General features: G+C 35.9%; 1 protein-coding gene across 2 annotated transcripts; it reads left to right on the forward strand.

The window, feature by feature from the left end:
- The first annotated feature begins 1,080 nt into the window (after positions 1-1,080).
- Positions 1,081-15,781, forward strand: LOC102226002 (serine/threonine-protein kinase tousled-like 2). 2 transcript variants are annotated; one of them, XM_023341598.1, is made up of 21 exons: positions 1,081-1,685; positions 3,802-3,896; positions 5,789-5,860; positions 6,438-6,507; positions 7,364-7,401; positions 7,565-7,657; positions 8,373-8,474; positions 9,199-9,291; positions 9,419-9,529; positions 9,617-9,753; positions 10,712-10,861; positions 11,405-11,471; positions 11,564-11,661; positions 11,871-11,952; positions 12,139-12,230; positions 12,312-12,401; positions 12,569-12,738; positions 13,712-13,844; positions 13,943-14,054; positions 14,136-14,243; positions 14,879-15,781. In XM_023341598.1, the coding sequence occupies exons 2-21, from the start codon at positions 3,804-3,806 to the stop codon at positions 15,056-15,058; spliced, it is 2,091 nt and encodes a 696-aa protein (XP_023197366.1). In that variant the 5' UTR covers positions 1,081-1,685; positions 3,802-3,803; the 3' UTR covers positions 15,059-15,781. The 2 variants fall into 2 exon arrangements, with proteins under 2 accessions (XP_023197366.1, XP_023197367.1); XM_023341599.1 differs by lacking the exon at positions 7,565-7,657 and having other exon boundaries at positions 1,082-1,685.
- Positions 15,782-16,615: the final 834 nt, after the last annotated feature.

The following is a 16,615-nucleotide window of genomic DNA, read 5'->3' on the forward strand; positions in this document are numbered from 1 at the left end:
AAATGAAGTAGAGTACACCCTGGATAAATTAGAATAATGGGCCCCAAATCCAGTTGTGTTTGAGCCCCCAGAAGACGTTGTACCAGCCCTGGAAAGGAAACTACAAACATAAGGAAGAAAACGCTAAGACGAGACCAGAACTGAGCTTTGTGGTCCATGTTGGTTTAAAAACTACACATAATCATACCAACACTGAAACATGGCAGTTGCAGCATCATGCTGAGGGGATGCTTTCCGTTAGTAAAGTAAACTGAAGACTGTGACTGTATGAAAAAATGTGGACGAGTTCAAAATGTACAAATAATTTTGAAAGTATTGTAGATATATTGTAGATGATGATTTTTCAGACAGGATTAGTCTTATGTCTGAAAAAGACACAAGACTTTTTCTTGTGTCTTGTGAGCAATGGACTTAAGGTTTATCACAATATTTTGTGGTATTATTGTGATAATGATAAATGACGATAAGAACTATTTATTACCTCCGTTTTAGCTAAGCGATCAAAGCCCTGCAAACACAAATATTGCTCTAGAAAAATGTTCCCATTAGTAAAATGCTTCTTTATAACACTGGTTACACACCAAAAAGTGTGATTTATATCACTAAACTGCACACAGTGACTGCATTTAATCATATTGTCAAATATTTATTGATATTTTCATTGAACAAACAGAGGAGAAAATAGTAAAACTAACAATCCCAATAATACGGACAGTTTTGAGAGCTCTTCAACATCAATAATTGGAATAAATCAGAATTATCATAGCAGGAAATTTATCACAATAAATGGTAAACGATACGATAAAAGCCCATCACAGTCAGGTCTGTGCATCTAAAATCAGTTCACTGAATTCCACACAAAAAGAAAAATTACCTTAAACGTCTGAACTGAAAATATGCCATTTAATGTTTGTCATGTTAAATTAAAGAAATGCGAAACAAATGCATTTTCATTTTTAAAATGACAAGCTGGGTCAGAAATAACTGCGCAAAAATAATGTGACGAGAGAGAGAGATAATGTCATTAAAGTGATTTGATGCATCCTAAATGATGAGGTTTGCTTGCACAGACCCCCTGGAGGTCTGGGTCCTTGTAAAGGTTTCTTATCCTCCCAGTTTCAGCCTTGATCACCGTGTGCATTGTAAATCGGGGTGGAGGTTACATCAAACCAGCACTCGGCTTGGGAAACATCAGTGTCAGTTTCCTCTGGAGCTCCTGTACGGCCTTGGTGATACTGAAGGTTGTGATCTTTAGTCATTAGGAAAAAACGATGGATTTAAACACACCGACTCTTGCCGCTTTAGACGCTCGATGATGCCAAAAGATTAGATCAACCGAGGCAGAAATGTGACAACACTTGTTTACGGGGATTCAGAGCACTGACAGCTCCCGGCCTGCCCACGCAGGGCCACCGACTCAGACGAGGAAAACCCGAGGATCACGGCCTTCCGTCCGGATGACACCGGCAGGAGCGAGCCGCACCGCTTTGTGTAGCTAGCATTAGCTAAGCTAACAAGTGTCTCCTCAAATTTGACTTAATTATAAATGGATATCTCAGTTCAAACAGAGTTATATCGGGTGCTTGGACCGGGGAGCTGTTGATGAGTTTGCTGTCTCTGAAATGGACGGACCACATCTTTTATAGGACCGTATCTGGCTGTGAAAACTGCTAAAGGTTTTCCAGGTGAGACCTTCGTCCTAGCTAATATTAACCTTAGCTCGCTAGATAACTTCGCTATCCTTGCTAATCACTCTCATTTTGTGCTGCTATTTCTATTTGTTTCTGGTGTTTATTCCATTATGACAGCCCTTTTGGTGAGCTACAGTTTTGTTTTTTGGTAAATAAACTGTAGGGTAAAATGTTAATTAGCACGGCCAACATTGGACGGGTTAGGTAATCTCAATCCGGTGGTTGGTCAGGGACGTCGACCGTTTTTAATCTGACTTCTTTTGAGTAGATTTCCGTGAAACTGGTTAAATATTTTAATAAGTATTTACGTTAAACACGGTTTAACGTCCCAAACTGTCATAAATCATATTGTTAAAAATTATTTCTAAAAGTAAAGTCATTTATTTCAGTGCAGTTTGAATCATTACAGGTATTTTCTTCCGTTTATTCAATAAACATATTGATTTAATGTAATATCTATTGGTATTTTTGCTAACATTTATTTTGCAATGTCCTGTCAGATAGTAGGTCTTTCGATGCTTTTTATAGAACATTTTATTAATTTTGGATTTTAATATTAACAATATAAAATAGAAACACATTTTCAAGGATGTAAATGTTAAAAAAATACTCTGTTGCTTTTTGTTATCCAGGTTCATCTAAATAAATTAGAAAATGACTGAAAAGTTTTATTTTAATAATTACAATTAAATTAAAATGCTTAATTTTATTTAAAAAGCAATTGCTAATTGGTGTAGGCTGTATTAATAAACTCATTAATTTTATGTGTTTTATTTATTCTATTGCTTACAACTACAATAATTAAAATGTAGAATTATGTTTTTCAGGAAACTAAAATATAACATAAGACTAATAATCACTAAAACAGAAATCTCTGCCTATAGAAAACTATCTCCGTGTGGTATATAGTGTTTGCATTATAGATAGTCAGTTTGTTTGAACATGTTTTCATGAGAAAATTTACAAAATAAAGTCTATTCAATCAAATACATTCCAATTAAGTTCAGTTCATGACATAGTGACCTGAAGTTTTCTGTCAGCAGATTGCCTCGAGTCACTGACTTGCATTTTAGCAACGTTGCTTGCGTTGCTGACTTTGCAGCAATCCCTCATACCAAGAATGCAAGTAGCGACAGTGGAGAGGAAAAACTCCCCTTTAACCGGAACAAACCTCCATCAGAACCAGAACCGGGCTCAGAATGAGCCCGACCTACTGGGGTTTGAGAAGACAGAGCAGTACAACTGTCAAGTCAAAAGTCTTAATTATTTTTGGGAAGGACATTGCTTGGCCATTACTAACATTTCTACACTGAAAATCTTTTTTTGTTGTCTTCTTGTTGAGCTCTTATTTAGACTTGTCACAATAAGGAATACATTTTTAATTGCATGATAAATTAAAATGAGTTAAATCATTTTCTTTTGCATAATTAATTTTTTTCTTTTCAGTCTTTCTTTTTTCTTTCTTCCTTTCTACCAAAAACAGTGTTAAAAGTCTTCAGTCTGGTGCTGAACTAACCCTTTTTTTGAAGGACAATCTTATTTACAGAAATTTTATAATCCATTTTATTTATTTCTATTGTTTGTTTAATTTGGTTATTTAAAATGTTTTCCAGTTCCACTGTTAAATATTCATGAGAATTTAAAGTTTATTTGTCTTTAAGAATGTGTTCTTACATTATTATATCATTACCATGATAGTACTTGAAAATGGTCTCAAAACAACCATATTATCATGTATCACAATAACTTCTGGGCTAATTTATCATCCAGCCAAACTCAAAATTGCGACAGGCCTACTCTGATTATCTAACAAACTGAATTTCGGGCTTTAATTAGCTATAATCCATAATTATCCGTGCCAAAAAACTCCACAGGAGTCGCCGATCTTCCAAGATGTTTTTTTTATTAGAAATTTTCCATGAAGTAATAAAACAATCAGGCTTTAACTACCTGTGATATTTGCTAATCTAATTTAGCCCCAGGTGAACCATTTGACTGTAAGGAATTTTATCTTTTGTTGCTTGAGTGGGACAGAATGTCTTTGTTGGTTCTTGTGACACCAACCCAACCCGGCTAAGTGGTAATTTTTCTCACTGGTTTTGTTCTCTAGGCATGATGGAAGGACTTCAGGGCCAGAGTCTCAGCCTCGACCCACGTCGGCAGGAACTTCTCGAGGCTCGATTCACCGGAGTTGGTGTTGCCAAGGTTGGTATACACTGCTGCCCCTTCAAGATTTTTGTCTCACTTAAATATTTCAGATCAATAAATTAATTTTAATGTCAGATAAAGACAACCTCATCAATTTAAAATTATTTCTTTTATTAAGGGAACAAAACTTATCAAACCAACTGCTAGCCCTACCAACAGATTTTGGTTGGGGTTTTACTACCCTAAAATTAGATACCCCAAAAAATAGAACCTGTCTGACAATGCAAAGTTGCCCTTTTCTGCCAGTTGTAACATCCGATTGTTGATCATGTGACTTGTGCGATCTGAAAAAGTGTTTCCATTTGCAGTTTTGTGAAATACTCTAATTTTGAGACAGCTGAAAACCACCTTGTCCTAACTTGACTTCTTTTTTCTTTTTAATTGGGGTATTTCCAATTAACAAACTTATTTTTGTAATTCCAGTTTGTGCAATTAAGTGGTCAATGGAAAAAACAGCTACAGTCAGTTAACACAAATTGTTGATGAAAGTTGTTGTTGCCAAGGATGTCAAACTTGGTTAAAGGGTTTAGGGGCCAATTAGTTTTTTGTACAGGACCAGATTGGTTATAATAGATTTTACCCCATTAATAGATTAAATATTCATGTGAAAACTGAATCTTTATCCAACAAAACCAACCAACCTAACAAAACAAAACCCAAGCAGCCAACCAACCCACCCAATAAAATCAAACAGCCGCAACAAAACCAATCCATCCAACCAACTCAACAAAACCAACCAACCAACTCAACCAACTCAACCAACCAACCAACCAACTCAACAAAACCAACCAAACCAACCAACTCAACAAAACCAAACCAAATCTACCAACTCAACAAAACCAACCAACCAACCAACCAACTAGCCCAGAAAAACCAGACCAACCACCCAACCAACTCAACGAAACAAACTAACCCAACACAACCAAACCAACCAGGCTTCTAGAAAAGTTGAAGAAGTGTTGCTCTTCATACTTGAGTACCATTTGTGGTTACTCTCCTCACCTCTTGTCCAAAACGGAAATTCTCTTTGCAAAGACGTCTTAACATTTGACTTAAATTCAAAATGAACTTGGAAATACAGCTGCTTTTTTTATTTTTATTTACAACGAAGGTAAATTTATTGATCAGTTTTTCACCCAGCATGTATGGCATAGTCTTGGAGTAGACAGTAATCCTAAAGTGTAACAGAATGATGTTTCTGTTCGAGTTTAGAAAGGTTTGAAAGTCCTCTCTGTTCTGCGTTCAGGGATTCCTCTTGAGCAGAACGGTCTGTTTTACTGGGCTGAAGGTAAAACAAGAAGAGCTTTGTGTTGGCTGACATGGACGCCGGCCAGCAGCTCTTTGTTTCTCTAGACACAAGTGACACTGAAATGGTACCACAGCTCAAGCCGGGTGCATGATATGATGCAAATGTTGGCTATTATGGCTCGAAACTACTTCTACTTCCACTCTTCGGGAAACAAAAAGCAACCATTATTTGATTCAGCTAATCCTGAGATGTATTTGTGGAAAAACTCAGGTTTTCAAGTTGAGAAATGAGTGAATGAATTTAGTCATACTTGTGCCTTGTGACAAGGCTAATTGGTTCAAGAATTTGCACTAACTTCTCTACCTACACGAAAACAAAATTTTTGACTCCATGGCACTGAAATTTCACTGGAATTTCCTAAAACATTAGTTTTAGTTTCCAACTAAAACGTCCGAAAATGTTTTTTGTTGCCGTTTTGAGGAATGAATTGAATCTGAGTCAATTTTCCAAATAATCTTGTCAGGAAAAGGTCTCCAGTCATCTCTAAGATGTATTTTAACCTCTCAGATTTCAATACTTAGATTTATTTATAGCACATGTCAAAGCAGGAGATCATGTCTTTTGTTTCTGTTTGTTGCAGACTTCTGCCAACAGCGAATCATCAAACCAGTCTCAGTGCAGCACTGGGTCTCTGAGTGACAAGGAACCAGAGGTTGGTTGGGAAAAAATTATTTAATGCTTTTTTATTGTCTTTTTAAGTTGTAACTAGCTTTTTTTCTATAACAATATATTTATTACAGTTATATGTTTGCATTAAGTCGGTGGTTCCCAAAGATTTTCTAGGCCCCCCTATGGATTACAATAAAATCCCCCCAAAAAAGAAAAATAAATCAACTGGGCGCACACATCGTTCAACCAGTCATAAACCTATACACATATTTTGTTTTCAAATTCCACTGAAGTTTATTTCACACTTCAGGTTGCAACAAAACACACTACAATCCATCTTTACAGTGAAACACTTTTGTGTAACTGTTTGGTTTTTTTTTCATTCATCCATACCGCTTTCCGCTCCCCCCTGTAATGGCACTGCGCCCCACTAGGGGGCGCGCCCCACACTTTGGGAACCACTGCATTAAGTGAAGAACATGTTTAACTTTTTGTTTAAGTAAGTCAATCTCACTTTAATTTTTTGTTTTTCAAAGTGTTCGGATAGTTAGTGCAGGTATAAATTGGCTATTTATTTCTTAAAACACTTAAAAATAGAAGTTGGTTTTTGCTTGTTTCAGTCTCTGGAGAGAAAGGCCAATGGGAGAAGCAAGAAAAGAAAAGGCGACATCTTCGACAGCAGCAGCCAAGGTACGCCCAACCTGCTTCCTAACAAAACATCAAAATAATTTGAGATATTTAACTGAAATGAATCACATGTTTGCTTAACTTTAGACTTTAAATATAAAGTCAAAAACATCTCAAACCTGAGCTTTTCACTGCAGCTGTTAGATTTAATTATGTCAGCGTCAAGAAGTTGTTAAGCTTTCAAGGCCAAAGTTTAAAATTTCCACCTGAATGTTTTTGCTTGTACAAAGTTCTTTAAATGTCGTGTGAGTAAATATTTTTGCCCATTTCTTTATGACAGCTGGAGCTTTCAGTATCTAGCAGTTATTTACAAATTACTGTCTATTAAAAGTGTATTTCATCAGAGTTAACCAAAGAAAAAAATGCTCCCTGCAGTGACGGGAGTGAAATTACCGTAATAACCCGTTGTTGGCTGGAAAGCGCAACATCTCCCCTTTCAGAAACCGTTGGGATTTTTCAGATAGCACAAAGTTTTGCAGAGTTACGGTACCACGAAGTTGGCTTGTAAAAATGTGTCTCAGCGACACCTTTTTGGCCAATAAGGGTAAAAAGGTGTAGTAAATAATGTATGTATTTATTTAGACTTAAATATATTGCAGTATATGTCTATACTGTGTAAAATTCTTACTATTAATTTGTGTAACTTTTATTTTACATCTGAAAACGTAGTACGAGTTTATGGGGTAGGAGTTACTTCTTCTTGCCCCTCTTCAAACATGTTAAGATTACTATAACTACAAAAAATGTCTCTTGTATTTCTTGTTTATGTCTGTTATTTTATACTGCCGTCATGTTCAAAATAAAAAAAATAATAATTTAATTGTTTAATCTTCTTTGTGCATTTTTTGATTCATTGTAGGAAAGGGAAAAGGGCAAAAGCTAAATGATTATTTTGAGGTGAGTCCAGTTATATCATGTGTAACTTACTTCAACTCTCCTTCAAGCTTTCCTGTCTGAACTTCATGCTTGTGCAGGGAAATTCTTTATTTGTCTTTTACTGAATTGCTATTCTTCCCTTTCTCTTGATTTGGTTCCCTTCTCCAAATTGCCCCTCACCCAGTTTGCTGGTAGCAGTGGCTCTGGCGCCAGTCCTGCGCGAAGCGTCCATTTGCTGCTGCGCTCCTCTTCGCAGTGCTCTCTGTCTTATCCTCCGGTGAGAACTGGCGTCCATCTTAAGTCTGCTCTGCTCCTCATCATCTCTTTTTAGCTTCGTCTTTCTCTGATTTCCTTTTTTCTTTTTTTGATGTCCAAACTGTTTCACTGGAAGTTGAAAGCACTAAGGTGCAAGGATTTGTAATTTTTTTTAGTTAAAAATGCAAAATTATTTTATTGTGGATTTCTTTCTTTTTACCTGCCAAGCAACAAATTATCATAGACATATAGGAGTGGGCATTTATTGTGATAAATCTGTTATCATGGTAAGAATTTATATTTATATTTTGTCAAGATAGATGTAATTTATCTTTAAATTCCCCCCCAAAACTGCCCTTATTGTCAAGCTTAATATTTTACTATTTTCGCTACTCTTTGTTCAAACAATTTACCAATAAATACAAATAAATTAGAAAAAAATCCAATTACGATTCGCAGTTTAGTGATAAAAATCACTCCTTTTTTTATTGTGTATTACAAATGGGAATGTTTTTGAAATGCGCTGTTTGTGTTTGTGGGGCAATAATTGCTGTGACACAATTATTGTCAGGCTTGTTACGATAATATTGCTGGACGATAAATTGTCCCAGAAATTATCGCGATAGACAATAATATTGTTGTTTTGAGACCATTTTCAAGTAATATGATAACAGTATAATAATTTGATAGTTAATAGTTTTATTTGATGGCACCTTTAATTGCTTCTGTGCTTTCAGAACGGCAGCCCTTTGTCCATTGGCTCCGCCCACACCGACTCCTCTTCCTGCAGCTCCTTTAAGACGGCTCCTACAACTTCCTGTACACACAAAGCAATCCAGGTAAATAATTTTATTCACTCCCAAACTCAAACATTTGTCGTTTTTTTCTGTATTTTTATTTAGTGAACTTGTTGTGGCCATTTATTCTCAGATTTTGTAAATATTTATGCAAGTTAGAATATATTTAAGTTAGTTTGGAACCAGATTAATTAATTTTTGTATTTGGAATTGTTTTGATTAATTTGGTAACTTTTCTACCCTTCCATTAATTTTGAAAAAAAAAATTCAGTGTGATGACTAGAGTTTTATTAAAATTATTTTTTAACCATTTTTGAAACTTTTAAGATCAGATTAAGTGAACTTTTGTTCACATCTATGTTGTAAGAAATTTTTAGCTATTATTTTGTTTATATTTTTGCTAACAATTAAGTTGCAAGAGACAAACGCACGGCCTTTTTCTGAAAAAATTTTGGTTTTGAAGCAGAATTTATAACAGCATGTATTTTTCCTTTTCTTTTTTACAAAACTGCAAACAATGCAGAAAATAAAAGTAACATTTTAGCACTATATTTTTTCATTTTCAAATATTTTGATTGACGGAGTAAAAACATTATGTTGTAGTTTATTTTAAAATGATTATAGTGACGTATTTAATTGTCAGAACAGAGAAACCTCATCACTGCTACTCACATTTAATGTAAACGACATCCAGTTTTGTACTTTTATGATTTAAAGTGTAGCCTTATTATTTAGGAAGGAGATTTTTATGTGCTTACTTTTTCAGTCAGATCTGACGCTGCTGAAACTGAAAGCAATAGAAAAGGTCAAGAACTCTGACCTGAAGAGGACCGAAGGGAGGATAGACGACCTGGTGAGGGTGAGATATTTAAATACTTCCTGCTCTAAATACAACTTTACAAGTTTGAAGGATTTCTAGATTTACAAGAGTTTTGTACTAGGTTTTTTATGATAAATGATGCATCTCGTCTGGTTTGTCTTTGCAGTCTAACTGTGACCTGAGGCGTCAGGTCGATGAGCAGCAGAAGATTCTTGAGCGCTACAAGGAGCGGCTGAACAAATGTGTGAAAATAAGCCAGCAGCTGCTAATTGAGCAGGTTAGCGTGTGCTCAATTTTTAAATTCTACTATAAACATTTAATTACATTTTGAAGTTCTTCATCCTTTTGTTTACTGTTCCTAAAGTCAAAGAGGGAGAAAATGGCTTGCAGGGACAAGAGCATGCAGGATCGCCTGCGTTTGGGTCACTTCACCACCGTTCGCCACGGAGCGTCCTTCACGGAGCAATGGACCGACGGATACGCCTTCCAGAAACTCATCAAGTCAGTAAACATTTTACTGGATGATAACTTGCTCCTGTAATTACTGCAATAACAATAATATTGTTGTTTTCGAACCATTTTCAACCATATTAATGAAAGTTTTATCTCTTAAGATGGATAAACACGACGCTGGGCCTGGAACATATTTTAAATATTCAAAATAAAAGCAGAAATAAAACCCACACACAACTGAAACTATAAATAAATTGGATTATGACGTCGCTCTAAATAAAATAGCGCTTCAAAAAATTTCAATTATTAGAATGGACATTATTTAACTCACTTTATCTTAACATTCATTTGATTATTTACAGGATTATGATGGTTTGGGGTTTGTCATTATAGTTTAGTTTTATTTCATTGTGACTTTTTGTTTGTCAGTTTTTATTAGTTAAATATTTGGTTTCTGTTTAGTTTTTATTAGTTACAGTAGCAGTTACATTTTTTTACATACTTCGATTCATTTTTAGATGCAGAATTCAAAAAGGTTTGATTATCAATTATCGTACACCAAAGGCACAATTCGCAAAAAATATAATCAGTTATTCTTCAACAACAATAATCGAATAATTTCTCCCAAATTTTGCTGCCGCTTTTCTGCTGTAATTTGCCGACAGCTGACGTAAATTGGTTGAGTGGGGGGAAAAAATCTAATTGAAAGGCTAAAAAATATATAAATAAACATGAGAACTAATATTATATGTATAATTTCAGTATGTTTTAGTTTGTTTGAATTACGCACAATATAGTTCCAGTTTGTTGTAATTTTTCTGTATTAAATTGCTGTTTTTATTTATGTCAGTTCACATAAATGTTTTCTCATTTTCAGTTTTTGTCATTTTGTTAGTCTTCGTTAACTGTAACAACCTAGATTATTGTTACAGACACGTAGCGTTTACCCTGCAGACAGAAGAGTAAAGGTGTTAACAGCATTTTGTTATTTTTTTCTGTGTTTTAGGCAGCAGGAGCAAATCAACTCACAGCGGGAGGACATCGAGCGGCAGAGGAAGCTGCTGGGAAAGAGGAAGCCTCCAGTGGTCCAGATGCCTCCACCAAACATGGAGCAGAACAAGCGGAAGAGCAGAAACAACGGCCAGGAGAATGAAACGTACGCACAAAAAACGACATTTCTCATTTCTTCACCAATTCTCAAATGAGTTCATGCGCCTTGCAGGGTTCATACTGGTGCTTGAAATCCTTTAAAATGCTTGAAAATTACTGAACTTTTCCACATTTTATGACTTTAAAGTCATAAACTACAATGTGTTTTATTCGGATTTCATGCGATTGACCGACATAAAATATATCTGAAAAGTGTGGCTTGCATTTGAATGAAGCAATAACTTGTCAAATCACATTTTTGTCAAGTGTTTCGAAGTTTTTATCTACCCGTTTTGTACATCTGGACACTCACGAGTTTGACTCTTTTCTGGAAAATGGTTCATGTTAGATGGAAAGCATCTAACTATAAACCTTTATAGTTGTGACATGTCAAAATGCAAACATATAAGGGGTGTAAATATGTCAACATGCTCCTTGTTTATTCAGTTTGTAATAAAATACAATATTAGTGCAACAAACTGTAACACAAAGCCTGAGGTTTTTATTTTTAATCCGTCTAATCTGAGTTTTCCGATCCTGTCTGATCCAGGTTGTCGCTGGCTGCGTATCGGGAACAAGAGGAGATTTTCAAACTTCGAATAGGCCGTTTAAAAAAGGTGCTTTTCTCTCACCTTCCTTCAGTTCGGTGTCAGAGCTGCAGGTTTCATTTGAGAAAAAGAGGAGAGATGTCTCTGTGATTGATTTGTAGGAAGAAGCAGAGATCCAAACAGAGCTGGAACAGCTGGAGAGGGTTAGAAATTTGCACATTCGGGAGCTCAAGAGAATCCACAATGAGGATAACTCGCAGTATGTATTATCCCAGTTTAATGATATTTAAATGATATTGTTTGTTTTTTTTTTTTAAAAGCTGTGTCCGAAGTCTGTCATAAAGAGCAAATCCATGCATTTTATTGCAAATTTAATGTAAATATTTCTAAAGAAGCACCAGAAAAGTTTTGATTTTTATTGCAAAAAATCATAAAATGAATTGTGAAATACATTTTTTCTTACTGCAGATTTAGAGACCATCCCACACTGAATGATCGATACCTGCTTTTACGTTTATTAGGAAGAGGAGGTTTCAGTGAAGTTTTTAAAGTAAGCAGACGCTCTTTGTGTTATTTCTCCATTTGCTCTGTGTGTCTCCATTTATATTATTGAGTAAGCTAGAGGAAAATCTAGAGGTCAGCTTAATGTTGGACTAAAATGTAATCATTTAAACAGCTGTTGAATAATAATACAATCCTCTAATGTTGGTAAATAAGTACAAGTTTTTGTTTTCAGGCGTTTGATTTAACAGAACAGAGATATGTAGCCATCAAAATCCATCAGCTCAACAAGAACTGGAGAGAGGAGAAGAAGCAAAACTACCACAGGTGAGTTTAAATCCATAAAAACATTTTTGATTCCAACTTAATGAAAATATTTTATTTTTAATAACCTTTATCTGTTTGCAGACACGCCTGTAGAGAATACAGGATCCACAAAGAACTCGACCATCCTAGAATAGTCAAACTCTATGACTATTTCTCAATCGACAGAGATTCGTAAGTTCCTAAAGAAATATTCTGCTGATAAACTTATTAAATGCTTCAGTTTTAAAAGATTTGCATAGTTACAACTAACAATTATTAACAGTTCTTCGTCCTTCTGCTAGTTTTGTCTGGAAATCATTAATTATAACAGAAGTGCTTGTTGTTTTGAATGTTGCCAGGTTCTGCACGGTGCTGGAGTACTGCGGCGGCAACGATCTGGATTTCTACTTGAAGCAGAATAAGTCGATGACGGAGAAGGAGGGACGCTCCATCATCATGCAGCTCGTCAACGCCCTCAAGTATCTCAACCAGATTCGGCCTCCCATCATCCACTACGACCTCAAGCCTGGTATGTTTTCATTAAGCTCTGTTTGTTTTTAACCTTTATTTAACCAGGTTTGTCACATTGAGATTTAAAAATTAGAAACTTGGGCAAAAACAGCAGCAGCAAATCATAAAACTACCGACATCAAAACTCAATTATAATACAGCATGGATAATATGGTGCACACACACCCATAAAAAAAGACTAAAACGCAACTTGAGATCAGTCAAAGCATTTCCAACAAAGTTCCTTATTTACAAACTGATTAATAAAGGTCTTAAAAAACGTTCAAAACATTTAAAAAAGGATATTGTTGCAACTTCAATTAGTTGATTTGTCTTTAGCAATTAGATTAAACTAAAAATGATTAAGAGAAATGTTACAAGTTGCCATAACTTACTTAATTAAGATTTTTTTACAAGTTGACCTAACATAGTTTTACATTTTTATAATTTTTTTAAACTCATTTCTAAGTTAAGCCAACTTTGTAATGTTCATTTTTTACAGCTTTAAAATTTTCCTTCTTTTATTATAGATTATGTTAATGAGGCTAAAATGGGAAACACAAAGTTTCACATTTATTTTATTCAAGTGAAAAAAAAAAATTATTTCACAAATTTCTACCAAAAAACAAAAGCAAACAATAATCTCAAATTTTTGGAAATTAATTCCTTGAAATATGTTTTAACTTTTAAAAATCACTTTTTACTGTTTTGGCAGCACAAAATAAGACACTGTCATCAGCATAAAAATGAGACGTTTCACTTGTGCACACGCTGACCAGCCAGACCAATGGTTTTAAACCCTTCAACTGATTTTCATTTTATCTAAACTGTTAGTGTGTATTATATAAAGAAAGGGACCAAGATCAGAGCCTTGTGGAACACCATTGGATACTTGAAGACCTCCCAGTAGCACATAGTTTTTAAACCCTTCAGCTTATTTTCATTAAATGCTCAGATTTGTTTGTAATGACTAATTATTTTTGCGTTTTCAGGGAACATCCTGTTGGTTAACGGCACGGCGTGCGGGGAGATAAAGATCACCGACTTCGGCCTGTCTAAGATCGTGGACGACGACAGCTCTGCTGATGGCATGGATCTGACTTCACAAGGAGCAGGGACCTACTGGTAAACACTCAAACCAAAATTTAACAACTTAAAGAGTTAATTACTGTTTTATCTCTGACCACATTGCAGACAGTTGAAGTTGTGACTGAACCTTGCAGGTATTTACCACCTGAGTGCTTTGTAATGGGGGAAGACCCTCCAAAAATATCCAACAAGGTCGACGTTTGGTCAGTAGGCGTCATCTTCTACCAGATCTTGTACGGACGGAAGGTAACCGCTGATCAGCGTCACCTGATGGATTAGTGAGGTTTCATTTCACCTTCTAACCGGCTGCGTTTTGCCTTTTCATAGCCGTTTGGTCACAACCAGTCCCAGCAGGACATCCTCCAAGAAAACACCATTCTGAAAGCTACTGAAGTGCAATTCCCCCCAAAGCCCGTCGTCACCACAGAGGCAAAGGTTTGACACGCTTTGGTTGGAGTTCATGGGTCAAATCTCCGTCCAAACTCCATCCGTCCGTCCTTCTGTCCTTCCCTTCCCCATCTTTTACTCCCTCCTTTGCCTCCTTTCCTTCCTATTGTCTACTGTCTTTTATTTTTAGTTTTTCCTTCCTCTTTTTCTTTTTTTCTACCCTTTCCATCTTTTCTGTCTTCTTTCTTTCCCTTTTTTTTCCATCTTTCTTTTTTGTTTCTTTTGTTTTTTCTTTCTTTTTTTTCTTTCTCTTCTTTCTTTTCCATCTACTTCATTTTTCTTCCTCTTTCTGTGTCTTTTTCTTTTTTCTTTGACCTTTTATTGATTTCTCTTTTTCTTTCTTTATTTTTCTGTCTCCTTTTTGGTTTCTTTCTTTTTCTATTCTTTCTTTATTCCCTTTTCTTTCTTTTTTTTAACCTCTTTCGGTTTTTGCAAACTAATGCAATTTGTTTTGCATTAGTCTAGTCTTTTTGAAATATTCTAGCTTTTCAGTGAAAAGCTAGAATATTAGAAAGTCTAGCTTTCTGACAAAATGTGTAAAAATGTTGGCGTCTCTGTGGTACTGAAGCCACCAGATGAACGTTGGTGATCCTTGTATTTCCTCTCTATTGGCTCCTTTCTAGGCTTTTATTCGCCGTTGCTTGGCGTACCACAAGGAGGACCGCGTGGACGTGCTGCAGTTGGCCAGCGACCCCTTCCTGATGCCCAACATTCGTAAAGCCCTGGGCAGCAACACGACGTCGCTGCTGCCCAGTCCCTCCACCTCCAGCTGCTACAGCAGCAGTGCCTCCAACTCAAGTTAGCATGAAGAACGAAGCGGGAAACCCAGAGGACTACGGAGACGTTACACAGTCGTGTTTATGTGGAGCAGAGGAAAGAGGGGACCCCAAAACTATGAATGGAGCGGGACTGGAGGATGGGACCTCCAACTGGTCCAAACGTGCAGGACCCAAGCCTCCAGCTGTGGGCTCGGTAGAACCCAAAGATTTGCAGATATGCATGCACTAACATAAACCCTGTCTTACGCAAAGGAACTTTGTTCATGCTAAAATAAAGAGCATTTGGAAAATTTTGCACAATTGACTCACTTCGATGTATGACATGTGGGAAGTCACATGGTCATACTCAGGACAGTTTACAGAAGTTAATAATTTATAATGTTTTACCCCATACTGCTTGAAATCTATCAAACTGTCAATCATATCTTTAATGGTCAGTTTCAAATATACCTGTAAGGATGACTACTGAGAATTAAAGCAGTCTTGTTGACTTGAAATCGCTGAAGATTAATTCATGACTTGAAACAGAAGAGAGCTAATTCTGGAGAGAGTGATTAGTTTTGACCTATTTTCTGTAACTGTACTTGAAGTCAGCTTTTTATTTTAATGAAGTCCATATTTTTCCATTAGATTCCCCCTCCTAATGTTGCTAACCTTAAACTGGAGGGGCAGGTTGACTCTGGGTGAGTGTTGTGAGTTGCGACTCAACTGAAATAATTAATGAGATCATTAAAAAGTATTTGGTTATCATGTGGTTATGGTGTCTTATTTCACTCACCAAAAATGTTGACAGGAGTCAAAATCACCCAGCTGAAAGTGTTTGTTCCACAAAAACATGATTTAAAAAGATATTTAACACTAAACTTGATGCGATATTTTGGTCAAAATTATAAAATAGGGATGAAAAACACTATTTACGATTGACTGTCGATTAGCGGTTTATTAGATTAATATTCCAATCGATTAAGTAATAACGTGCTAAACCTTATTTTAGTGTTGTAGTTTGGCCGCCATCCAGTAGAGGGCGCCGCTGCTCGTTCTTAAGCGGAGCTATTGAAAGAGAAACAAAGATGGCGGCGGGGTCATTTCAGAACGGGAAAGATGAGCGGTCCAAACAGAGGTCAATGAACTTTATGCGGTTCTGTTTCGATATATAAACACTCGACAAGCTCCTAAAGTTTCCCCTTAATCAAGCTGTATGACGTAGCAGCGACAACTTATTTTAAAAAATACTGATGTGCTACGAAAGAGAAGATTGACAAAAAGGCGCAGGGGATGACAGAAGATTTGCAACCTGATAAGGTTCCTGCTTTGTTATATTTTATTAATATGTCTATTTTTGGCTTATTTGGTCAGTTTTTAATACAATTTGCTTGTAATTCATATAAAAAATTAGCCCTCTAATGTTATGGAAATACGGTCGGCCCTCTTGATACGAGAGAAAACTCAGGTTTTTAAGAAAATGGGCGCTTATTAATAATTAAATTGCTAAGATCAACTTTAGATTTAACTTATTAATATATATCTGGCATCCATAGTATTTTTCGGGCAAGAAATCTGTAACTCTTAACAGTTTAACCA

Source organism: Xiphophorus maculatus, chromosome 10 (genome assembly GCF_002775205.1).
Source record: "Xiphophorus maculatus strain JP 163 A chromosome 10, X_maculatus-5.0-male, whole genome shotgun sequence".
Lineage (NCBI taxonomy): Eukaryota > Metazoa > Chordata > Actinopteri > Cyprinodontiformes > Poeciliidae > Xiphophorus > Xiphophorus maculatus.